Below are 22,270 nucleotides of genomic sequence, written 5' to 3' on the forward strand. Positions count from 1 at the left end.
CACAGTCAGGTGCCAACACTGAAGATGTCGATCGCAGTGGAAGTGGAAGCGGGTACCTGTCAATTTCGGGTACCCGCTCTCCCCCTGCTCCCCAAAGATGCCAATCCTTAATGGGGAGTGGGGGACCAGTCTTTAAAGCGGAACTTCCCCTTTTGGGTGGAGCTCTGCTTTAAGTAGGAAAATAAGTTTTCTTAATGTTACTGCTGAACAGTACTGGAGTATCCCACAGTTACCTTGCACCCATCCAAGTTCAAGTTTGCAATAAAGCATCAAAAAAGCATAAACCTAGAACGATTACTGTGTGCCTGGCTGCAAACACATCAACTGGGAAAGAATCTCAGGACCTAAACAGCAGACCCATCTAAATTCCAGCTTAATCCATTTTCATAGATGTCTGATGTCTGACACATATTATGTAGAGCACATTTTTTCAATAAATCATCAGAATCAAATTAACACTATGCAAGACATTTCATTTTAGATTTTAATTTGCACGTTCACAGTTATTTGTTATCTAGTTAACACGTTTTAAACAGCTGTGTCTGAAATTCTAAGACTATTGCACCTGCATCGTCTTTATTTAAAATTAGTATGTATAAGGAAAAATGATACATAACTTTGTACTTGATGGACATTAATATTATTCCCTCTCATTTTTACTGTATTTTGAATAATATTTTGAAAATATTAATAATGCAGAACTTAAAAATGATCAATAATCTCATGTTTCATCTCAATATTTCCAGTACTCCTAACTTTGCATGTAGCATAGTTCCGCTAGTCCTGCACTTAGCTGAACCTTGCACTTTTTTCTAGCCTATTTGTTGCAATGAATAAGAACAGTTTACAATGCAAGGATTAGTATACCTGGTAACATGAAAAAAACTGCCCCACCCAGCCAATACTAGCTATGCAAACCAAGCATCCCCACTTATATCCCCTCTTCTTAGAGATCCTTATCATGTTCATCTAGCCATGTAGAGGTACTCTTACCATTGTATATGTATTAACTTACGAAAGCTCTGATTCATAGCATTATTCCCCTTGCCTATTGTACTACTCATCTAACCCTGTCAGTATCTTCAAGAATCGCTCAAAAAGATAAACTATTGTAAAAGCTTACTTGCAGCGTTTTTTCTTTTCATAAATTATTTTTTATTCACTTGCAGTGTGCCTCTCACCTTGCTAGCAAATTTGACTTTTCATTCCCTAGCACAGCCCACTCCCCCCTGCCGTGTTATACCCCTCAATTTGCTGAGTTTGCTGACATCACATCCAAGATGGCAGCACCCAGCAGCAGTCTCAGGCCTTTTGGATGTCTAGACAAAAAAAAAGGTTTTAAAGTTAATAAAAGAAAAAAAAATGCAAATATAATATTATATGAAGGTTTCTGTTGAAATTAATGGTCTGGCACAAGTTTTAACCAGGGCTGGGCTTAAAAGCAGAACTATAGGCATTTTTTTATGCATTAAAATAGCAAACATGTCATACTTCCCTGCTGTGTGTAATGGTTTTGCACAGAGCAGCCCAGGTCCTCATCTTCTCAGGTCCCCCACCGGTGCTCCTGGCTACTCTCTCCCACCCCCCGAGTGCTCACCTTTGGAAGCAGCTTCCTATGGTGGGTACTCTTACCAGCTTGATCCCGAGCAGAGCTGTTTGTCTACTCAGCCCGGCTCAGCCCTGCCCCCCTCTTTGCTCACAGGATTTGACTGACAGCAGCAGGAACTATTGAATCCCACTGCTCTCAGTCAAGCCTGCACAGCGTTGGACTGAGATCAAGCTCCGGTGAGTATTTAGGGGATCTGTGGGGGAAAAAGGGGAACTGCATGTGAAAGTTTTTTTGCCTTTTTTTTTTTGCCGTTCCGTGAAAACCAGACACCCATGTATTTCTATTGAATAGAGCAGGGCTTGAAATTTCCACTCACCTGCTCTCCAATGGCGAGTGGAAATTATGGTGGGGGCGAGTGTGTTCCCCAGGGCCATCTTGCTGAGCAGGCCCAGAGCTCAGGCCGGATCTGTCATTGGCACTAGGAGCCGTCAGACTGCTCAATAGCTGAGCGCAGTGAAAGCACAGCAAGGAGTGTGTGCTGTGCTCTCTGCCTCCCCCTAGAGTGCAGTACCAGGATCTGTGAGTGAACAACAAAGTACTGCAACTTTTTATGGGGGGGGTGTGTGTGTGTACGTGTGTGTATGTGTTTGTGTGTCTGTGTATGCATGTACAATTGTACGTGTGTCTGTGTGTATGTACATGTGTCAGGGCTCCGGGTATGACCAGAGGTGTGTGGACTGACACAGGGAAACACAGGCTTCAGATATAGTATAAACAATATAATTTATTTAAGACTAAACAATACATAAATGCAGTGCAAGACTAAACATAAACACAGTGCAAACAAACCAAACCAAAACCCCCAACAGATAACAAAAGAACAATACTAAGCATAGTCGGGCAGGCCAGGTTGGTAGCAATCAGGCAGACAAGGTACCAAAGGAGCAGACTGGAGAGTGGTCAGGAATAGCAGAGGTCAGGACAGGCGGAGTTCAATCAGAGTCAGGGATCAAGCAGGATCAGACAGGATGCAGGTACAGGGGCTCTTGGGAAAACATTACACCAAGGCCCTGATTGCAAGTCTGGCTATTCCTTATATGCACCTCCTGCAATCAGCCGCAGGTGTTTTGGCTGACTGCAGGAGTGAGCCTCTGGTTGCTGAGAGCACCCGCTGGCCAGTCCTGGTACTGCAACCCACAAGGCAGGTGAGTCCCACCACTATTGGCGAGTCCATTCCTGACAACATGTGTGTATCTGTACAAGTGTCTGCGTGTATGTACATGTATGTGTGTGTGTACATGTGTCTGTGTACATGTGTGTGTGTGTTTGTGTGTATGTACGTACATGTGTCTGTGTATGCATGTACATGTGTCTGTGTGTATGTACATGTGTCTGTGAGTGTGTATTTCTGTGTATGTACATGTATCTGTGTGTATGCGTGTCTGTACGGGCCTGTGTGTGTATACATGTGTCTGTATGCGTGTGTGTGTACATGTGTCTCTGTGAGTGTGTGTACATGTTTCTGTGTGTGTATGTATGTACATGTCTGTGTGTATGTACAGGTGTCTCTGTTTGTGTGTGTTTGTTGGTGGCGAGTAACTCTAAGGCCTGGCTAGTAGCCCTGGACTAGAGGATGTAAACAAATGATCATATGTTTACATCCGTTAATGTCTGCATCCGTGAACATCCGTTTTTTTTTTTAACTGAAAAAATCCCTATTTCTCTTCCATAAAAAAAACAGAACAGACGAAAAACGGATGTTAGCGGATGACATCCGCTTACATTCGATCGACTAACATACGTTTTTCTACAAATCAGTATATTTTTTTGATTTTCAATAAAACAACAACCTATGACCAAGGTAGTGGTCAGACAAGGAAGTGACATGCCATTAGATCACCTTTTATGGAGACATGGCCAAAGATGTGTCCCATGAGAGACTCATTAACTTGGTACATCCCAGACCAGGATTATGGGACAATTGCTGTCACACAATGCATGCTGGGTTAGAGCAAAGAGTCTTGGGAAATTTCCATGACTCATGAAAAAAGGGATGTAAATGGAGGAAACTTAAATACCCCACACAGGGAGGGTATGCAAACTCCATGGTGGTAGTGCCATGGTTGGTATTTGAACCAACAACCCTGATGCTGCCAGGTGAAAGTGCTAACCACTTAGCCACTGTTCTTGTCATCCATCATATGACACCCATATAGGACACCCTATTACAATAAATAAAAATGTCTAGAAATTTGTCTATGTTGAATTTGCATCTAATTGCATACAATACATGGCTTCAGCTCCCAGTAGTAGAAGGCAGATGACTCCATTGAATGGGTGTGAAGTTGAAACCTGAAGGTTTGCACATGACTAGCACCTCATTTATTCACTCCCAGTATGGGGCCCTCTTCAATCTTTTGGGAAAAGACAGAAGTGTGGTGTGCCTTTGTCATTTGTCAATACAACAAATTGAATACTAAACAGATTAAACAACAAGGATATTGAAATGGAGTTTCTAGTGAAACCAATGTCTACATGCCATCACTAAATCACTATCAGTTAGCTACTACATCCAAGATAAGGATTGTACTCAAACACAACTCTGTACTAGGGATCAGGCCAGACATGTTCTGATACTAGTCTGAACCCACCTGAGCTATTCTGTCAGAAAGTTGTCATTACAGACCACCAATCATAAGCCTCCGAGGAGTTCTCTGCCCCGCAGATGCACGTACACAAAGGGTTTGGATCCGCGCAGCTGCAAGACAGGGTATGCCTCGGCTGCTCATGATTGGCAAGGCATATGAGTGACAGCTCCCTGGCGGGAGAGCTCAGGTTGGTTTGGACCACTATCAGAACAAACCTGAGCACATCCCTTCTCTGTACATTAAGACTGATAACACAAGGGCAATTTTGCAGCTAGTGACAAATCACCAATGGCAGGATCAGGGGCGGACTGACCATTTGGAAACTCGGGCACTGCCCAAGGGCCCGGGGTCAGTAGGGGGCCCCATGAGATGCCCCTGGTACCTTTTTCATAGGCTTTTTTGATTTTGGGCAAGAACACAGGGGCCCCATGATCCCCTATTGCCCGGGGGCCCCATGTGTTGTCAGTCCACCCCTGGGAAGGATCGCTAAAAAGGCTGCCTGTCTGTGTGTTCCTATGGTATAATTCCTTCTCTAGTCACACGCAGTGAAAAGTTACTCTGCTGCTGATGCTGAATATTGATTGCTAGCGATGGGAGCTACATCTCACTACCTTGGTGATTCCTTAGGAACAAAACAGGAAAACTCTTATCTATCCAGTCCCTAAACTGTCAGCATCAGCATCGCTAGCGGCATGCGGCATGTTGCCTGTGCATCATCAGCCTAAGGCTAAGTTCAGCTGCCCTTGCCATCTCTCTGAAAAATATCACTTTTCTCGGGAGTTTGACAGACAGAAGGTGATATGTTGCCTCCTCACTGCCTGTTTTAACCCTGTAAATGCCATATCAATGCACCATAACTTGAAAGGGTTACGCTCTGTGGCAGCAGAGCCGAGACAAGGGGAGGGCAGGAGGGGCGGCTGCCCTGGGTGCAGAAATTTACTGTAGGGATGGAGGTGCCATGTAGTGAGCTCATTTTGATACAAAACTGACAGGATTAGTGATAGCGGCCAGGGGTGGACTGACCATTTGGAAACTCGGGCACTGCCCAAGGGCCCGGGGTCAGTAGGGGGCCCCATGAGATGCCCCTGGTACCTTTTTCATAGGCTTTTTTGAGTTTGGGCAAGGACACAGGGGACCCATGATCCCCTATTGCCCGGGGGCCCCATGAGTTGTCAGTCCGCCCCTGCTCCTGTTGATGCTTTGCTTGGTGCTGCGGGCACTAAGCAAAGCATCATTGCTGTGGCTAGTGTTCAATCTCATCCTGCTGCCTTTGCAGATTAATGAGGTGAGTTGAAAGTGACTTTGCTGCCGAAATTAAACACTGATGTATCGCAATTGCTGAACAACACATCACTTTTAAAATGTAACCGTTAGTGATCCCATAGGGAATCAATTCGATTTTCTTAGTGACAAATAGTCCCTATGTAAATGTAGCAAATCTTGGGGTGGCAAACACAGCAAGAAAATAACCCATATGTCATCAGCATTTGGCCTCTTTCACATGGGGCAGACTCCGTTTAGATAAGCAGGGAATCTGTCCGCTGATCCCCTGATGATCAGAGCATAGCAGGCTCATGACACATCCTTGTCCACTCAGTTTATGCAGAGCAGACATGGACAGAGCTTGCTCTACTTTATGGGGGGCTGGGACTAAACAGACTCCGCTATCCAGTTACACCTGACTGCCATCCTATCTGGTTCGCCTAAACCGAGAAGGAGGACAGATCCCCTTCTGTTCTTTTTTTAGCAGACCAGATGTAGACCCAGATGTACAGTAGGTGGTTGTAAACAGACCAGGGGTGGACTGACAACTCATGGGGCCCCCAGCAATAGGGGATCATGGGGCCCCTGTGTCCTTGCCCAAACTCAAAAAAGCCTATGAAAATGGTACCATGGGCATCTCATGGGGCCCCCTACTGACCCCAGGCCCTCGGGCAGTGCCAGAGTTTCCAAATGGTCAGTCTGCCCCTGCAAGGGACACAAGTCTGTTGACACCCACTGGTCAATAGGGGTGAATGGACCATCCGATTAGGTCTGCCTGATCAGACCCTTTCTGTGAAAGGGATACTTTTCAGGATCTGTTTTAAGTCAGCCAGTCCCAATTCCAGCAGATAGCGTTGAAAGTCTATATAGTAGTATGCTCATTATAGCCATTATTTTGCAGTAAGCATTTTTTCCTAGTGCACATTTATATTATATTCACAGAGAACTACAAATATTTTTTGAACTGCAACCTCTGCAAAAAACTAAGAATTGAGCACATCCCCTAATTACAAAAATATTTTTTACAGCTTTGCCATGCTTTGTAAAAGATCAGGCTCTGTCTAAAGCAAGCAGTGCTGAACATGGGACAGGAATGTATATGATGGCTGTCTAGGGACAAATGTTTGCAAATTTGACTTGAGAAGTGTCTTGGTAGATGACACCTTTTCTTGGCTGTCATTTGCTCCAGTGGAATGTGTTATGGCTCTTACATCTTGACATAGCTGGAATGTTTTGGGGTGGGTGGTATTATATGTTTGTGTATGTACACTACTCCTGTGAGCCTTGATGACAGTAAATACTGAGATGGTATTAGAGTGTAGGCAGTGTGACCTTTTAATATAAAGGCACTAAACATGTGAATAGAAATCAGACATAGGCAGGCAGCAGTGCCTCATTGCTGAAATTAAAGTGACTCTTAAAGTGACCCTCTATTGCTTTCTCCAAATTCCTTTTTTATCCATGTATTTATTTATTTTTGCTGCTGAGATTCAACTTCCCCCTAGAGGGTGGCTACACTTGTTCTTCATGGTCCCAATGTATGTAGGAACATAGCACCCTCTCTTGTTCACGCCAGAGATGGACTAGAACAGTGCAAGTAAGGGGAAAATAAAAGCTTTGAGAGCTCACGGCAGACATTACAAGGAGGCAGAAACACACAGTAAGAAACAATTTAATGAAAAAAAGATTTCAAGTGGTATTAAACTCTTTTTTCATTTTTAAATGGGCCCACGGGTGGTTTATGCCATAATGTGCTAGTATGCACAGTGAATTATGGCAGACTTACAGTTGTGCTCAAAAGTTTGCATACCCTGGCAGAAATTGTGAAATGTTGCCATTGATATTGAAAATATGACTGATCATGCCAAAAAAGCTCTTTTATTGAAGGATGATGATCATATGAAGCCATTTATTATCAAATAGTGGTTTGGCTTCTTTTTAAATCATAATGATAACAGAAATCACCCAAATGGCTGTGATCAAAAGTTTACATACCCTGGAATGTTTGGCCTTGGTACAGACACACAAGGTGACACACACGGGTTAAAATGCCAATTAGAGGTTAATGTCCCACATCTTTTGCTTTTTACATTGCAATTAGTGTCAGTGTATAAATAGCCAATGAGTTTGTTAGCTCCTATGTGGAAGCACTGACTAAGCTAGATACTGAGCCATGGGGATCAGAACAAACAGTCAAAAGTCCTGCGTAACAAGGTAATGGAGCTTTATAAAGATGGAAAAGGACATAAAAAGATGTCCAAAGCCTTGAATATGCCAATCAGTACTGTTAAATCACAGATTAAGAAGTGGAAAGTTTGGGGATCTCTTGATACCAAGCCAAGGTTAGGTAGACCAAGAAAGATTGCAGCCATAACTGACAGAAGAATGTATTTCTAATAAAGGGTATCACTTTACTAGGCAAAAAGGCAAAACCTTTTTTTCAGTTTTGGATGGGGAGAAGAGAAATTAGAACCCCTGTAAGATTTTAATTGTTGTCTGCGTCATAATTAGGGAGATTCACCCTCTCTAAATGTCACATTTACTGTTATCATTGAGAATCAAAGTGAAAAAAAATCCCCAACTTTGGGTTGTCCTCAGAACAAGAACAGAACAAACGGTGATAAAAACCTCACAGGGGTTATAACCCTCCCTTACTATCCAAAATAAATTAAAAAACGTTTTGCCTTCAGTTTTACTTAAAACTACAAACGTTCTGGCTCCACTTTCACCTGAGTACAGTCTATGACTATTATCAGAAGACAAGCAGATGACCGATCTCTCTTCTTCTGCTCTCTCCCATTCCCTGTATCAGTGTGTTATCTCACATGAATACCCTGCCTGACTATTCCCCAGAGCCACCAGCAGGAGTCGCTGCTGTGCTCAGCGTTGAAGCCTCCCCCTTCCCCTCCCCGGGATCAGGCGGAGTAGTGGAGTCTGTGAGCCGGCCGGGCAGGAGAGATCGTCCAGACAGGAGGACCGTGCTGTGTCTATGTGCTCCTCTCGTATCCAGCTCGGGAAGCTCGGCGTGTATTCATCGTCTCTCTGTATGGAGAGTCGGGGGTTCCCTGTCTGGAGAGGATATCCTGCTTCTAGTGACAGCCAGCGGAGAACTTTCCCGGAGAGTGGTCACTTATCGGAGACATGGCTCAGATCGGAGCTCGGGGCTGGACACAACCTGGAGCTGTACTACTTACCGCACTGCTCTCTGCACTCACCATGCCGACACCGCTGCGGGCTGAGACTCTGGGTAAGTTGGCACCCAATAATGACATGAGGGGGGGATAGTGGATGGGTGGAAGGAACATATCTGAGCAATAGTGGGTCCGACTCCGTTTATCAATGTTTTAACCAGGATTCACCAAATGGTCATCAAAAATTCAACAGTCACCTACCTTTAATGCAGCATTCACCCAACTTTTATGCAGCCTTCACCCCAGATTCACCTATCCTTTACCCAACTTTTATGTACCTTCAACCAAGATTTCTAAGATTGTTACATATTTATTTCTCAGGGGACACTATGCCTAATATTCCTTTAACTTCACCCAAGATTTACCCAACTTTCACGCACCCTTCACCCAGTATTTTTCCAACTTTCACGCAACCTTCACCTAGGAGTTTCCCAACTTTCACGCACCCTTCACCCAGGATTTTCCCAAATTTCATGCAACCTTCCCCCCCCCCCCCAAGATTTTCCTAACTTTCACGCAATCTTCCCCCCCCCCAAGATTTTCCCAACTTTCACGCAACCTTCCCCCCCCCAAGATTTTCCCAACTTTCACGCAACCTTCCCCCCCCCCCCAAGAATTTCCCAACTTTCACGCAACCTTTCCCCCCCCCCCAAGAATTTCCCAACTTTCACGCAACCCCCCCCCCAAGATTTTCCCAACTTTCACGCAACCATCCCCCCCCAAGATTTTCCCAACTTTCACGCAACCTTCCCCCCCCCAAGATTTTCCCAACTTTCACGCAACCTTCCCCCCCAAGATTTTCCCAACTTTCATGCAACCTTCCCCCCCAAGATTTTCCCAACTTTCACGCAACCTTTCCCCCCCAAGATTTTCCCAACTTTCACGCAACCTTCCCCCCCACGATTTTCCCAACTTTCACGCAATCTCCCCCCCCCACGATTTTCCCAACTTTCACACAACCTTCCCCCCCCCCACGATTTTCCCAACTTTCACGCAACCTTCTCCCCCCCCACGATTTTCCCAACTTTCACACAACCTTCCCCCCCCCCACGATTTTCCCAACTTTCACACAACCTTCCCCCCCCCCCACGATTTTCCCAACTTTCACGCAACCCCCCCCCCACGATTTTCCCAACTTTCACGCAACCTCCCCCCCCCACGATTTTCCCAACTTTCACACAACCTTCCCCCCCCCACGATTTTCCCAACTTTCACACAACCTTCCCCCCCCCCCACGATTTTCCCAACTTTCACGCAACCTCCCCCCCCCCCCACGATTTTCCCAACTTTCACGCAACCTTCCCCCACGATTTTCCCAACTTTCACGCAACCTCCCCCCCCCCACGATTTTCCCAACTTTCACGCAACCTCCCCCCCCCCCACGATTTTCCCAACTTTCACGCAACCTCCCCCCCCCCCACGATTTTCCCAACTTTCACGCAACCTCCCCCCCCCACGATTTTCCCAACTTTCACGCAACCTCCCCCCCCACGATTTTCCCAACTTTCACGCAACCTTCCCCCACGATTTTCCCAATTTTCACGCAACCTTCCCCCACGATTTTCCCAACTTTCACGCAACCTTCCCCCACGATTTTCCCAACTTTCACGCAACCTCCCCCCCCCCCACGATTTTCCCAACTTTCACGCAACCTTCCCCCACGATTTTCCCAACTTTCACGCAACCTCCCCCCCCCCCCCACGATTTTCCCAACTTTCACGCAACCTCCCCCCCCCACGATTTTCCCAATTTTCACGCAACCTTCCCCCACGATTTTCCCAACTTTCACGCAACCTTCCCCCACGATTTTCCCAACTTTCACGCAACCTTCCCCCACGATTTTCCCAACTTTCACGCAACCTTCCCCCACGATTTTCCCAACTTTCACGCAACCTTCCCCCACGATTTTCCCAACTTTCACGCAACCTCCCCCCCCCACGATTTTCCCAACTTTCACGCAACCTTCCCCCACGATTTTCCCAACTTTCACGCAACCTCCCCCCCCCCCCCCACGATTTTCCCAACTTTCACGCAACCTCCCCCCCCCCACGATTTTCCCAACTTTCACGCAACCTCCCCCCCCACGATTTTCCCAACTTTCACGCAACCTTCCCCCACGATTTTCCCAATTTTCACGCAACCTTCCCCCACGATTTTCCCAACTTTCACGCAACCTTCCCCCACGATTTTCCCAACTTTCACGCAACCTCCCCCCCCCACGATTTTCCCAACTTTCACGCAACCTCCCCCCCCCACGATTTTCCCAACTTTCACGCAACCTCCCCCCCCCCCACGATTTTCCCAACTTTCACGCAACCTCCCCCCCCCCCCCCCACGATTTTCCCAATTTTCACGCAACCTTCCCCCACGATTTTCCCAACTTTCACGCAACCTTCCCCCACGATTTTCCCAACTTTCACGCAACCTTCCCCCACGATTTTCCCAACTTTCACGCAACCTTCCCCCACGATTTTCCCAACTTTCACGCAACCTTCCCCCACGATTTTCCCAACTTTCACGCAACCTTCCCCCACGATTTTCCCAACTTTCACGCAACCTTCCCCCACGATTTTCCCAACTTTCACGCAACCTTCCCCCACGATTTTCCCAACTTTCACGCAACCTTCCCCCACGATTTTCCCAACTTTCACGCAACCTTCCCCCACGATTTTCCCAACTTTCACGCAACCTTCCCCCACGATTTTTCCAACTTTCACGCAACCTTCCCCCACGATTTTCCCAACTTTCACGCAACCTTCCCCCACGATTGACACAACTTTCAGGCAACCTTCCCCCACGATTGACATAACTAAATAATATTTTTCCTAATATTATCTTGTGGAGAAAATGGCTGAAAATATTGATGAATAGCTCTAGATGTGTCTACACTTGTCCGTCCGTAATATATACATAATAAAATGTGGGTTCTCTACCAGCTTCAGCATGTTTGTATTATGGACAGCGTACAAGTCATTATCTACCCATGTTTTTTGATATGGAATTTAAAGAAATTGTTTACATTAGAAAACCTCACATTTTTTAAATATAATCTTCTATTGTAAACAGAAATATTGTGTTTTGATACATTAGTTTGGTTTTTGGGAAACTCAATAGATTGCATGGTGCAGCACAATTAAAAAGGTACAGGTACCATTTTAACCAAAATGATTGTTACCAAGGCACAACTTCACCCAAGATTTACCCAACTTTCACGCAACCTTCACCCAGTATTTTTCCAACTTTCACGCACCCTTCACCCAGTATTTTTCCAACTTTCACGCAACCTTCACCTAGGAGTTTCCCAACTTTCACGCACCCTTCACCCAGGATTTTCCCAAATTTCATGCAACCTTCCCCCCCCCCCCCCAAGATTTTCCTAACTTTCACGCAATCTTCCCCCCCCCCCCAAGATTTTCCCAACTTTCACGCAACCTTCCCCCCCCCCAAGATTTTCCCAACTTTCACGCAACCTTCCCCCCCCCCCCAAGAATTTCCCAACTTTCACGCAACCCCCCCCCCAAGATTTTCCCAACTTTCACGCAACCATCCCCCCCCCAAGATTTTCCCAACTTTCACGCAACCTTCCCCCCCAAGATTTTCCCAACTTTCACGCAACCTTCCCCCCCCCCAAGATTTTCCCAACTTTCACGCAACCTTCCCCCCCAAGATTTTCCCAACTTTCACGCAACCTTCCCCCCCAAGATTTTCCCAACTTTCACGCAACCTTCCCCCCCACGATTTTCCCAACTTTCACGCAATCTCCCCCCCCCACAATTTTCCCAACTTTCACACAACCTTCCCCCCCCCCCACGATTTTCCCAACTTTCACGCAACCTTCCCCCCCCCCCCCACGATTTTCCCAACTTTCACACAACCTTCCCCCCCCCCCACGATTTTCCCAACTTTCACACAACCTTCCCCCCCCCCCACGATTTTCCCAACTTTCACGCAACCCCCCCCCCACGATTTTCCCAACTTTCACGCAACCTCCCCCCCCCCACGATTTTCCCAACTTTCACACAACCTTCCCCCCCCCACGATTTTCCCAACTTTCACACAACCTTCCCCCCCCCACGATTTTCCCAACTTTCACGCAACCTCCCCCCCCCCACGATTTTCCCAACTTTCACGCAACCTTCCCCCACGATTTTCCCAACTTTCACGCAACCTCCCCCCCCCCCACGATTTTCCCAACTTTCACGCAACCTCCCCCCCCCCCCCCCACGATTTTCCCAACTTTCACGCAACCTCCCCCCCCCCCCCCCACGATTTTCCCAACTTTCACGCAACCTCCCCCCCCCCCCACGATTTTCCCAACTTTCACGCAACCTCCCCCCCCACGATTTTCCCAACTTTCACGCAACCTCCCCCCACGATTTTCCCAATTTTCACGCAACCTTCCCCCACGATTTTCCCAACTTTCACGCAACCTTCCCCCACGATTTTCCCAACTTTCACGCAACCTCCCCCCCCCACGATTTTCCCAACTTTCACGCAACCTTCCCCCACGATTTTCCCAACTTTCACGCAACCTCCCCCCCCCCCACGATTTTCCCAACTTTCACGCAACCTCCCTCCCCCCACGATTTTCCCAATTTTCACGCAACCTTCCCCCACGATTTTCCCAACTTTCACGCAACCTTCCCCCACGATTTTCCCAACTTTCACGCAACCTTCCCCCACGATTTTCCCAACTTTCACGCAACCTTCCCCCACGATTTTCCCAACTTTCACGCAACCTTCCCCCACGATTTTCCCAACTTTCACGCAACCTTCCCCCACGATTTTCCCAACTTTCACGCAACCTTCCCCCACGATTTTCCCAACTTTCACGCAACCTCCCCCCCCCACGATTTTCCCAACTTTCACGCAACCTTCCCCCACGATTTTCCCAACTTTCACGCAACCTCCCCCCCCCCCACGATTTTCCCAACTTTCACGCAACCTCCCCCCCCCCACGATTTTCCCAACTTTCACGCAACCTCCCCCCCCCCCACGATTTTCCCAACTTTCACGCAACCTCCCCCCCCACGATTTTCCCAACTTTCACGCAACCTTCCCCCACGATTTTCCCAATTTTCACGCAACCTTCCCCCACGATTTTCCCAACTTTCACGCAACCTTCCCCCACGATTTTCCCAACTTTCACGCAACCTCCCCCCCCCACGATTTTCCCAACTTTCACGCAACCTCCCCCCCCCACGATTTTCCCAACTTTCACGCAACCTCCCCCCCCCCCCACGATTTTCCCAACTTTCACGCAACCTCCCCCCCCCCCCACGATTTTCCCAATTTTCACGCAACCTTCCCCCACGATTTTCCCAACTTTCACGCAACCTTCCCCCACGATTTTCCCAACTTTCACGCAACCTTCCCCCACGATTTTCCCAACTTTCACGCAACCTTCCCCCACGATTTTCCCAACTTTCACGCAACCTTCCCCCACGATTTTCCCAACTTTCACGCAACCTTCCCCCACGATTTTCCCAACTTTCACGCAACCTTCCCCCACGATTTTCCCAACTTTCACGCAACCTTCCCCCACGATTTTCCCAACTTTCACGCAACCTTCCCCCACGATTTTCCCAACTTTCACGCAACCTTCCCCCACGATTTTCCCAACTTTCACGCAACCTTCCCCCACGATTTTTCCAACTTTCACGCAACCTTCCCCCACGATTTTCCCAACTTTCACGCAACCTTCCCCCACGATTGACACAACTTTCAGGCAACCTTCCCCCACGATTGACATAACTAAATAATATTTTTCCTAATATTATCTTGTGGAGAAAATGGCTGAAAATATTGATGAATAGCTCTAGATGTGTCTACACTTGTCCGTCCGTAATATATACATAATGAAATGTGGGTTCTCTACCAGCTTCAGCATGTTTGTATTATGGACAGCGTACAAGTCATTATCTACCCATGTTTTTTGATATGGAATTTAAAGAAATTGTTTACATTAGAAAACCTCACATTTTTTAAATATAATCTTCTATTGTAAACAGAAATATTGTGTTTTGATACATTAGTTTGGTTTTTGGGAAACTCAATAGATTGCATGGTGCAGCACAATTAAAAAGGTACAGGTACCATTTTAACCAAAATGATTGTTACCAAGGCACATACTAGTGCTTTTTGTAGGATCCAATCAGTCATTGACTTGAATAAGTGAGTTTAATATAGTAAAATATTCATTCATTACAGATCACGTCACAAATTTCCTCATACACCTGAGATACTTATTTATAGAAAGCAATCAACTTTTATAGTAGAGAACCTCGCCTCCTGGTAACTCCTTTTAGTATTACACAATATAATGAATGAATGAACACATTTTTCAAGGTGTGAATGCGTTTCATATGGTATCTGATTTTGTTTAGCGTTGTATTGTGTTCTGGTTTTTGTAAAGTATAACATGGATCACCTAGATTGTACAATTACATTGTAAGGAGTGCAGTGTGTTTAGGTACTCAGCCAATAGTTAAAAGTGCAAGTGCTGACTATACATGAACAGACTGCGATGCTAAGCACTGTCACCAGGGAACAATGCACCAGCAATGGACAAAATCTCATCACTGGACCGGGACTGCTTATTTTAGGTGGGAGATGATCATACACAGATAAACTAGCTGCAGGATCATTCTTCTGTTGTTTCCGCTTCAAAAATTATTGGACATGGCTTGTTTGTGAGTGATCCTTAAAAGATTTTTTTTTTATTATTTTTTTTTTTATGGCCATACAGGGGTAGAATTTTTTTGGAATGTTTGCTTGATTTTCTAATAGAGGTCAATTGATAGTTATCAGCTGCAGTAGCATAAAATATTGGATGATCAGAATAGAACATTTTCATCAAAACAGTAGACATTATGAAATGTTCTGGCGAGATTTTCTGCACAAACAAAAATTTACCAATGTATGACCTGTAAACTGTGGTGCCAGGTTATCTGCTGCGAATAAAGGCATTGGACAAAAACTTCCCACGCCGTTTTATTACTCTTGCAGCGCAGGAGTCCTGAGATATTTTGTGAATGTTTGTACCTCTCACATGGTCAGATTGCCAAGTGAAGCCATGTATGTAAATCATACCTTGGGATTATCTCTAGCTGTCACTGTAGCCTTAACTACACAGGCCAGACTAGTGACAGATTGCTGCAATCATTCACACAAACCACCTTGCCATTGACTTGTCCTGCAATTACTGTTGATTCTGCACAATTCCTGCAACCCACAATCACAAGAAAAGTCAGGTGAGAGGAGGTTTGTGCGATTGATCGCTACAGTCTTTAACCGATTGCACTTTAAAAGCTATTTGCAAAAGTTAGAATTTCACAGGCGATTTAAAATAGTTTAGTCAAGTTACTAAATCATTAGGAGTAGCAGTAGATCACTACATAGCTTGAACAAATGGCTCCCTGTGGTGTAAGCTACACAAGTAGCATGCAGTAGCAATCATTTGCATGCAATTGGAGCACTGTGTATGATAACTTGCTGCGTGTGTAGTTTACTCTATAAGGAGCCAGTTGTTCAATCATATCTACGCTTGGCTATGATTGAACTACTGAAAATACCCTGTAGGTCTAGCCTTATGGTGGCTGTAAACTCTTTGGCAACAGATCAATTTCTTTTCTGATCAAGCTCTCCTGATGGGAATAATTGATCTATAGTTGACAACGCATTTTATCGATATGCCACAAACTTGAAAGTGGATTTTGGCTGATAGATAAAACATCTGAACTCAAGTTACATCCATAAGTTACCATTGCATCTTTGTTTTCAAAATGCAGTCGTTGATCAATCAAAATACAATCTAATTCATGACTTAAGCATTTCAGTGCTGCTGATCAGTCAGTTGATTATTTTCTGCCCTGGCTGATCAACTCATCTTGATCAGAGCTGATCTAAATCAAACCTAAATCTGCCAGAGAGGAAGTTGGTTCTATTCAGTTGTTTGTTGATTTAATCGTTTTTATCAAATCGCTTGTTGATCGGATAATACAATTAAAGTGTGTAAGGCCATCAGTGAACTGGATAGTGTCCCAAGACAAAGGTAAGATCATATGGACCAGGGTAGAATTAGAACTTCATGGGGGGAATTTAATATAGTTTCTGTGCCACCCTTCTGGTAGTAATCCGTCTGGTTAAGGTATTGTGCCAAATTCAGGAAGCATTTGTGACACTTTTGGTTCTGACAGCGACTCATGCACCAAATTCAGATTCAGATTCTAAAATGCTCCATTTTTACATTGTGTCGCATTGAATACACAATATGTAAAAGTGGAGCTAATTAAGACCAACTCTTTTACCATACAGAGAGAAAAACTGGCTCAGGCTAGGTTTACACTTATGCGGTTTGTGTTTGATCAGTTTCCGCATTGCGTTTTTGCACATGTGATTTTGACAAGTTTTTACTGTGTTTTTGATGCGTCTTGCTTTTTTGTTATTTTTGTTCTTGTTGCTAGGCAGATTTAAAGTGCATCAAAAACGCTGCAGCATTTCCTTTGAAGTCTATAGAACCAAAAACGCAACTTTTTGCTTTTAAAAATATTCCCTGACCCTTTCCAAAAAACACACTTGCTGAAAACGTGGAGATGTGAACGCGTCCCATAGCAAATTATGTTACATGGACTGTAGTGCGTTTCTGCAAAATGCAAAACGCTGTGGAAAATGCTTAGGTGTGAACCTAGGGTCAGACAAATTTTGCCAAAGTGTCTCTCATGCATTCTAAAAGTGGTATAGCATGAACCAAATTCAAGTACAAATTCTAGACAGGTACATGAATTTGGCGCATTCAACATCACTTTTAGAATGCACAAGAGACACTTTCGCAAAATCTGCCTGCGCCAGTCTTTATGAATTCCAGAGGATGTGCATTACTGTCATCTAACTTCATATATTTTACTATTGCCAATATGTTCAACCACCATGTCTCATATATTGGTGTACAAAAATTAAGTTGAACCTAGAAGAAATTAATTTAAGTAACTGTAACAGGTGAGCAGGTAACCTATATTCTTCTGTTGTATTTAATGGAAGTGTGGTCATGGGGCAAATACTGTATATAGACTACACTGCTGGTTTATCCTTCTGAGAATGCTAACTGTCTAGACATTAGGCCACTGTTTTAATTCCAGTGCTCTTAAGCTGGTCATATATGGATCACAAATTCAGCTGGTTCAGCAGGAACCGGATGGATTTTGATCAATCTATGGCCAGTCCTGTTTGAGAGCATTCAATCTACTGGTCTTCTGCTCATGAATGGTCTTGCTGGAAAATGTTAATTTTATCAGTTCTGCTGTGCTTATCAGTGTATTCTGACAACTGAGGAGTCCAGATGGTTCCTCCACTGTCAGAATGCAATGACAGTGAGGAGGATTCCCATTTCCACCTTGACCCTAGGTTCACATCTGTGCGGGTGGTGCTGCTGCGGATCCGCACAAAAATCTGTGCAGCCGCCACCACCCGCACAGAGAAATGTGGAACCGCGGGCAGGTGCCATTAGTTCTAATGGCATGTCGCCCGCACTGGAAAACAAAACTGTACCGGGAACTGAGGTTCCCGTGCGGGCTGCATTTTTAAAAGAAGTGCAGGGACTTCCTTCCTGTGTGGCACGGGAGTCCATCCAAATGAATGGGCTCTCGTGCCTGTGCAAAACGTGGCCCACACGGCCGCATATATGTGAACCAGGGGTTAATGTGTGGATGTGGGAATCTGTTCAGTTTTTTTCATTAAGCCTTTGGGCTGAATAAAAGATAAACTGAGCCAGGTACGGCCAGCTTAATGTATAAGAGGTACGGCCAGCTCAATGTATACCAAGAAAATATGTAACAAACTCTGACTTTCATTAACTGAGAGCTTGTTGCTCCCCATATTTCTTACTCGACAGGTATTCATTCAGTTGATTTCTTGGTTTCGGAGATATGACGTATACTTTAGCATATTCATCAGGTGATGGTGTTGACGGTGTCAACATACTATTCATGTAGCATCCAGGTACAGTTCTATAAGTTTTATTGATGAATTAGTAATTGCTCTGTCATAGTCTTAGATTACAAATTTATTAGCTGTTGTCTGACTTACTTTCCAGACAAGTTATATGTCTGACATTAAAAGACACGTTTCTCTAGATCACGGAAAGTCTATTATGAAATACATAATTAACGTGGGAAAATACTTCCAAACGGTGTCATGTAAATTTGGAGGAAAAATATTAAAATGACTAGCTTACTGAGTGCGGGAGCCAGATAAGGATTGCCTCTTAACTGGTAAACCATTCTTATCAGAGTAATTCAGATTTGGTAAAGTCTATTTTTTATTGTGCGTGAGACCTCGTATATATTATTGGATCGAAGCGCTTGTAAAACTTTCTATTGCTTAACTTTGGGGAGAAAGCTGTAATAGTGGAATAAGTAAAATATCTACTATGGAAGAAGTCATGTAGGATATCAGACAACATGGTCTGTTGTCCAGCTGGTTTTATACACCTTATTGAAGCTGGGAGATCACAACGGAGACAATAGAGAAGGATGCGTGATGACTCCATGCATTTAAAAATGCCGTCATTTTATAGCCATACCCACATTATGTGGGCAAAATACCTTGCCAGTTTTAAAGTGTTACTAAACCCAGGACTCTGCATTCACTATATCTGGTTTCCCGCAGTACACACAACATGGAAATGTAATTATTTCAGTAAATACAAACTGCTAAATACACTTTCTCATCAACAGAGCAGTATTATGACTTCTATCAGTGTCCAGCAGAGCACAATGTTAAAGCGTGTAGGAGAAGTTTTCATCCTCCTGTAGGAGGATGCAAAACCACTGACCTCTGCCTGTAGAGTGCTGATTGGCCCTGTGCTGATCACATGCTCTCTCCCAAGAAAAAAAAAAAACTCCCTAGCAATACTCACCAAATTGAGCATGTGCAGCTTGCTCCTGAGCCTCCATTCTATCAGGAGATATTTAAGAGACACTGGAAGAAGAGGAGGATCAGAGAAGACAGGATCGGATCATACAACATTTTTACAGAATGCAGAGGATTAACCCCTTAGGTTCCACAGTGAGTATAACAAGCATGCTTTACTGCCTATACAGACTGATTTTTCTGGTCTGGGTTTAGTAACACTTTAAGACCAAACAGAATTGTGTTACTGCCTGAGAATTTACAGTATTTATTTTAGTCTTTGGTGGGTGCACCAATCCCATGAATGGAAGGTATGTTCTCCAACTGAAGGTGAGTTTTTTTTTTTTTGTTTTTTTTTAAGGGGTGTCATGGGGAGAGGACATGCAGAGATTGGGAATTTAGAGACCAATTTTCCCCAGACATTCAAAAGGTAGTGTGTGAATAAGGAAAATTCAACAGAGTTGCTTATATCATTGGAGGTAACCCATAGGCGCGATAGAGGGGATCAAAAGGTAGGAGGCATTTTAATATGGTAGCCCAGGATTGGCCATTTCAACACCAATTAAACTTTTGTTAACATCAGGAAATGTCTTGCAGTCATCGCTGGAGGTGATGTAGCTAGGAAGTGGCTGCAGGATCTTATTAGTAGCATGAAATGCAAGAAAGGATGAAAGTGTGTGTGAGTATTTCAGGTACTTATACAGCGCTGTCAATTTACGCAGCGCTTTATATGTATATTGTACATTCACATCAGTCTCTAACCCTCAAGGGGTGTACAATCTAAGGTCCCTAACTTTCATACATACACATATTAAGGCCAATTTAGACAGAAGCCAATTAACTTACCAGCATGTCTTTGGAGTGTGCGAGGAAACCGGAGTAGTCTGAGGAAACTCACCAGGCACAGGGAGAACATACAAACTCCAGGCAGGTGGTGCCGTGCTTGGGAATCGAACCAACAACCCTAGTACTGCAAGTGCTAACCGTTTAGCCACTGTGCTGCTAATATATATATATATATATATATATATATATATATATACATACTCTCTTATTCTTCATGGCATAGATTCAACAAGGTGTTGGAAACATTCCTCAGAGATTATTTTCCATATGTACATGATAGCATCACGCAGTTGCTGCGGATTTGTCGGCTGCACATCCAAGATACAAATCTCCAGTTCCACCACATCCCAAAGGTGCTCTATTAGATTTAGATCTGGTGACTGTGGAGGCCATTGGAGTGCAGTGAACTCATTGTCATGTTCAAGATACCAGTTTGAGATGATTTGTGACATGGTGCATTATTTTCCTGGAAGTAGCCATCAAAAGATGGGTACACTGTAGTCATAAAGGGATGGACATGGTCAGGAGCGATGCTCAGTTGGTACGAAGGGGCCCAAAGTGTGCCAATAAAATATCCTGCACTCCATTATACCACCAGCCTGAACCGTTGATACAATGCAGAATAGATCCATGCTTTCATGTTGTTTACACCAAATTCTGACCCTACCATCTGAATATTGCAGCTAAAATCTAAATTCATCAGAGCAGGCAACATTTTTTCAATCTTGTGTTATCCAATTTTGGTGAGCCTGTGCAAATTGTAGCCTCCGTTACCTGTTCTTAGCTGACAGGAGTGGTACCCGGTGTGGTCTTCTGCTGCTGTATCCCATCTGCTTCAAGGTTCGACATGTGCATTCAGAGATGGTATTCTGCATACCTTAGTTGTAACGACTGGTTATTTGAGTTACTGTTGCCTTTTTATCATCTTTTTTTCAGACCATTCTCTGTAAACCCTAGAGATGGTTGTGCATGATCCCAGTAGATCAGCAGTTTTTTAAATACTCAGACCAGCCCGTTTGGAACCAACAACCATGCCATATTCAAAGTCGCCAAAATTCCCTTCCTTCCCCATTCTGATGCTCAGTTTGAACTTCAGCAAATCGTCTTCACCATGTCTAGATGCCTAAATGCATTAAGTTGCAAATGATTGGCTGATTAGCAATGTGTCTTACCAAGCAATTGAACAGGTGTATCTAATGAAATGGCCAGTGAGTGTCTCTGTATGTGTGCATGTATGTGAATATATATGTATAGTAATTGTTTCATACACACTGCTTTAGCAAAATGAATATAATTAATCTAGGGCCCAAATCTACAGTATAATGATGCCCTCCTTCTGATTTTATTTATTTAATGTTTTTCTGAAGGACTGAAAGTTTACTTAATACAACCTTAGGAAATGCTGGAAAACATACAACCCATATAATGTTGAGACTGTGACATAGCAAAAGTAGTTGATATAAAGGGCAGATGGCCAAGTCACTGATTCTTTTATTCTATAGCATGAAATATGTCTGTCCAGAAACCCATGCATCTGTAGAGTAAGCTGCAAATTATAATTATATTAGTTTTCTAGAATACAATGGCAACTCTGTATTGTCTCTGTAATGAGCTGGATATCGGAGCTTTCATCATATTCTATTAACCCATCTGTGGTCATTGTTACTCAAGACAGTAGATTCAATCTGAGGTTTCAGAGTATTGTATACATTGAAAAGGAAGTAAAGCCCGTTGACATTTTAAAGAAAATAAGACCCGGGGGATATTTTGGGACTGAGAAAAATTAGTGCTTAACAGTTGTCCATTTCTGGTGAAGAAAAAATAAAACCGTTATGTCTAACTTAGACATATAATCGAACTTAAAC

The 22,270-nt window shown here is 44.3% G+C and overlaps 1 protein-coding gene across 1 annotated transcript in view; it reads left to right on the forward strand.

Annotated features, from left to right (window-relative positions):
• The first annotated feature begins 8,385 nt into the window (after positions 1–8,385).
• DCBLD1 (discoidin, CUB and LCCL domain containing 1) overlaps positions 8,386–22,270 on the forward strand; it is a 112,169-nt gene continuing 98,284 nt past the window's right edge. The window contains exon 1 of the mRNA XM_089652163.1: positions 8,386–8,707. Coding sequence (XP_089508289.1) covers positions 8,602–8,707 — 106 coding nt within the window. The 5' untranslated portion in view covers positions 8,386–8,601. The remainder of the gene's footprint in view (positions 8,708–22,270) is intronic.

The sequence above is a fragment of the Staurois parvus genome, unplaced genomic scaffold (assembly GCF_062004578.1).
Source record: "Staurois parvus isolate SC_StPar_1 unplaced genomic scaffold, SC_StPar_1.0 ptg000672l, whole genome shotgun sequence".
NCBI classification, from domain to species: Eukaryota; Metazoa; Chordata; class Amphibia; order Anura; family Ranidae; genus Staurois; species Staurois parvus.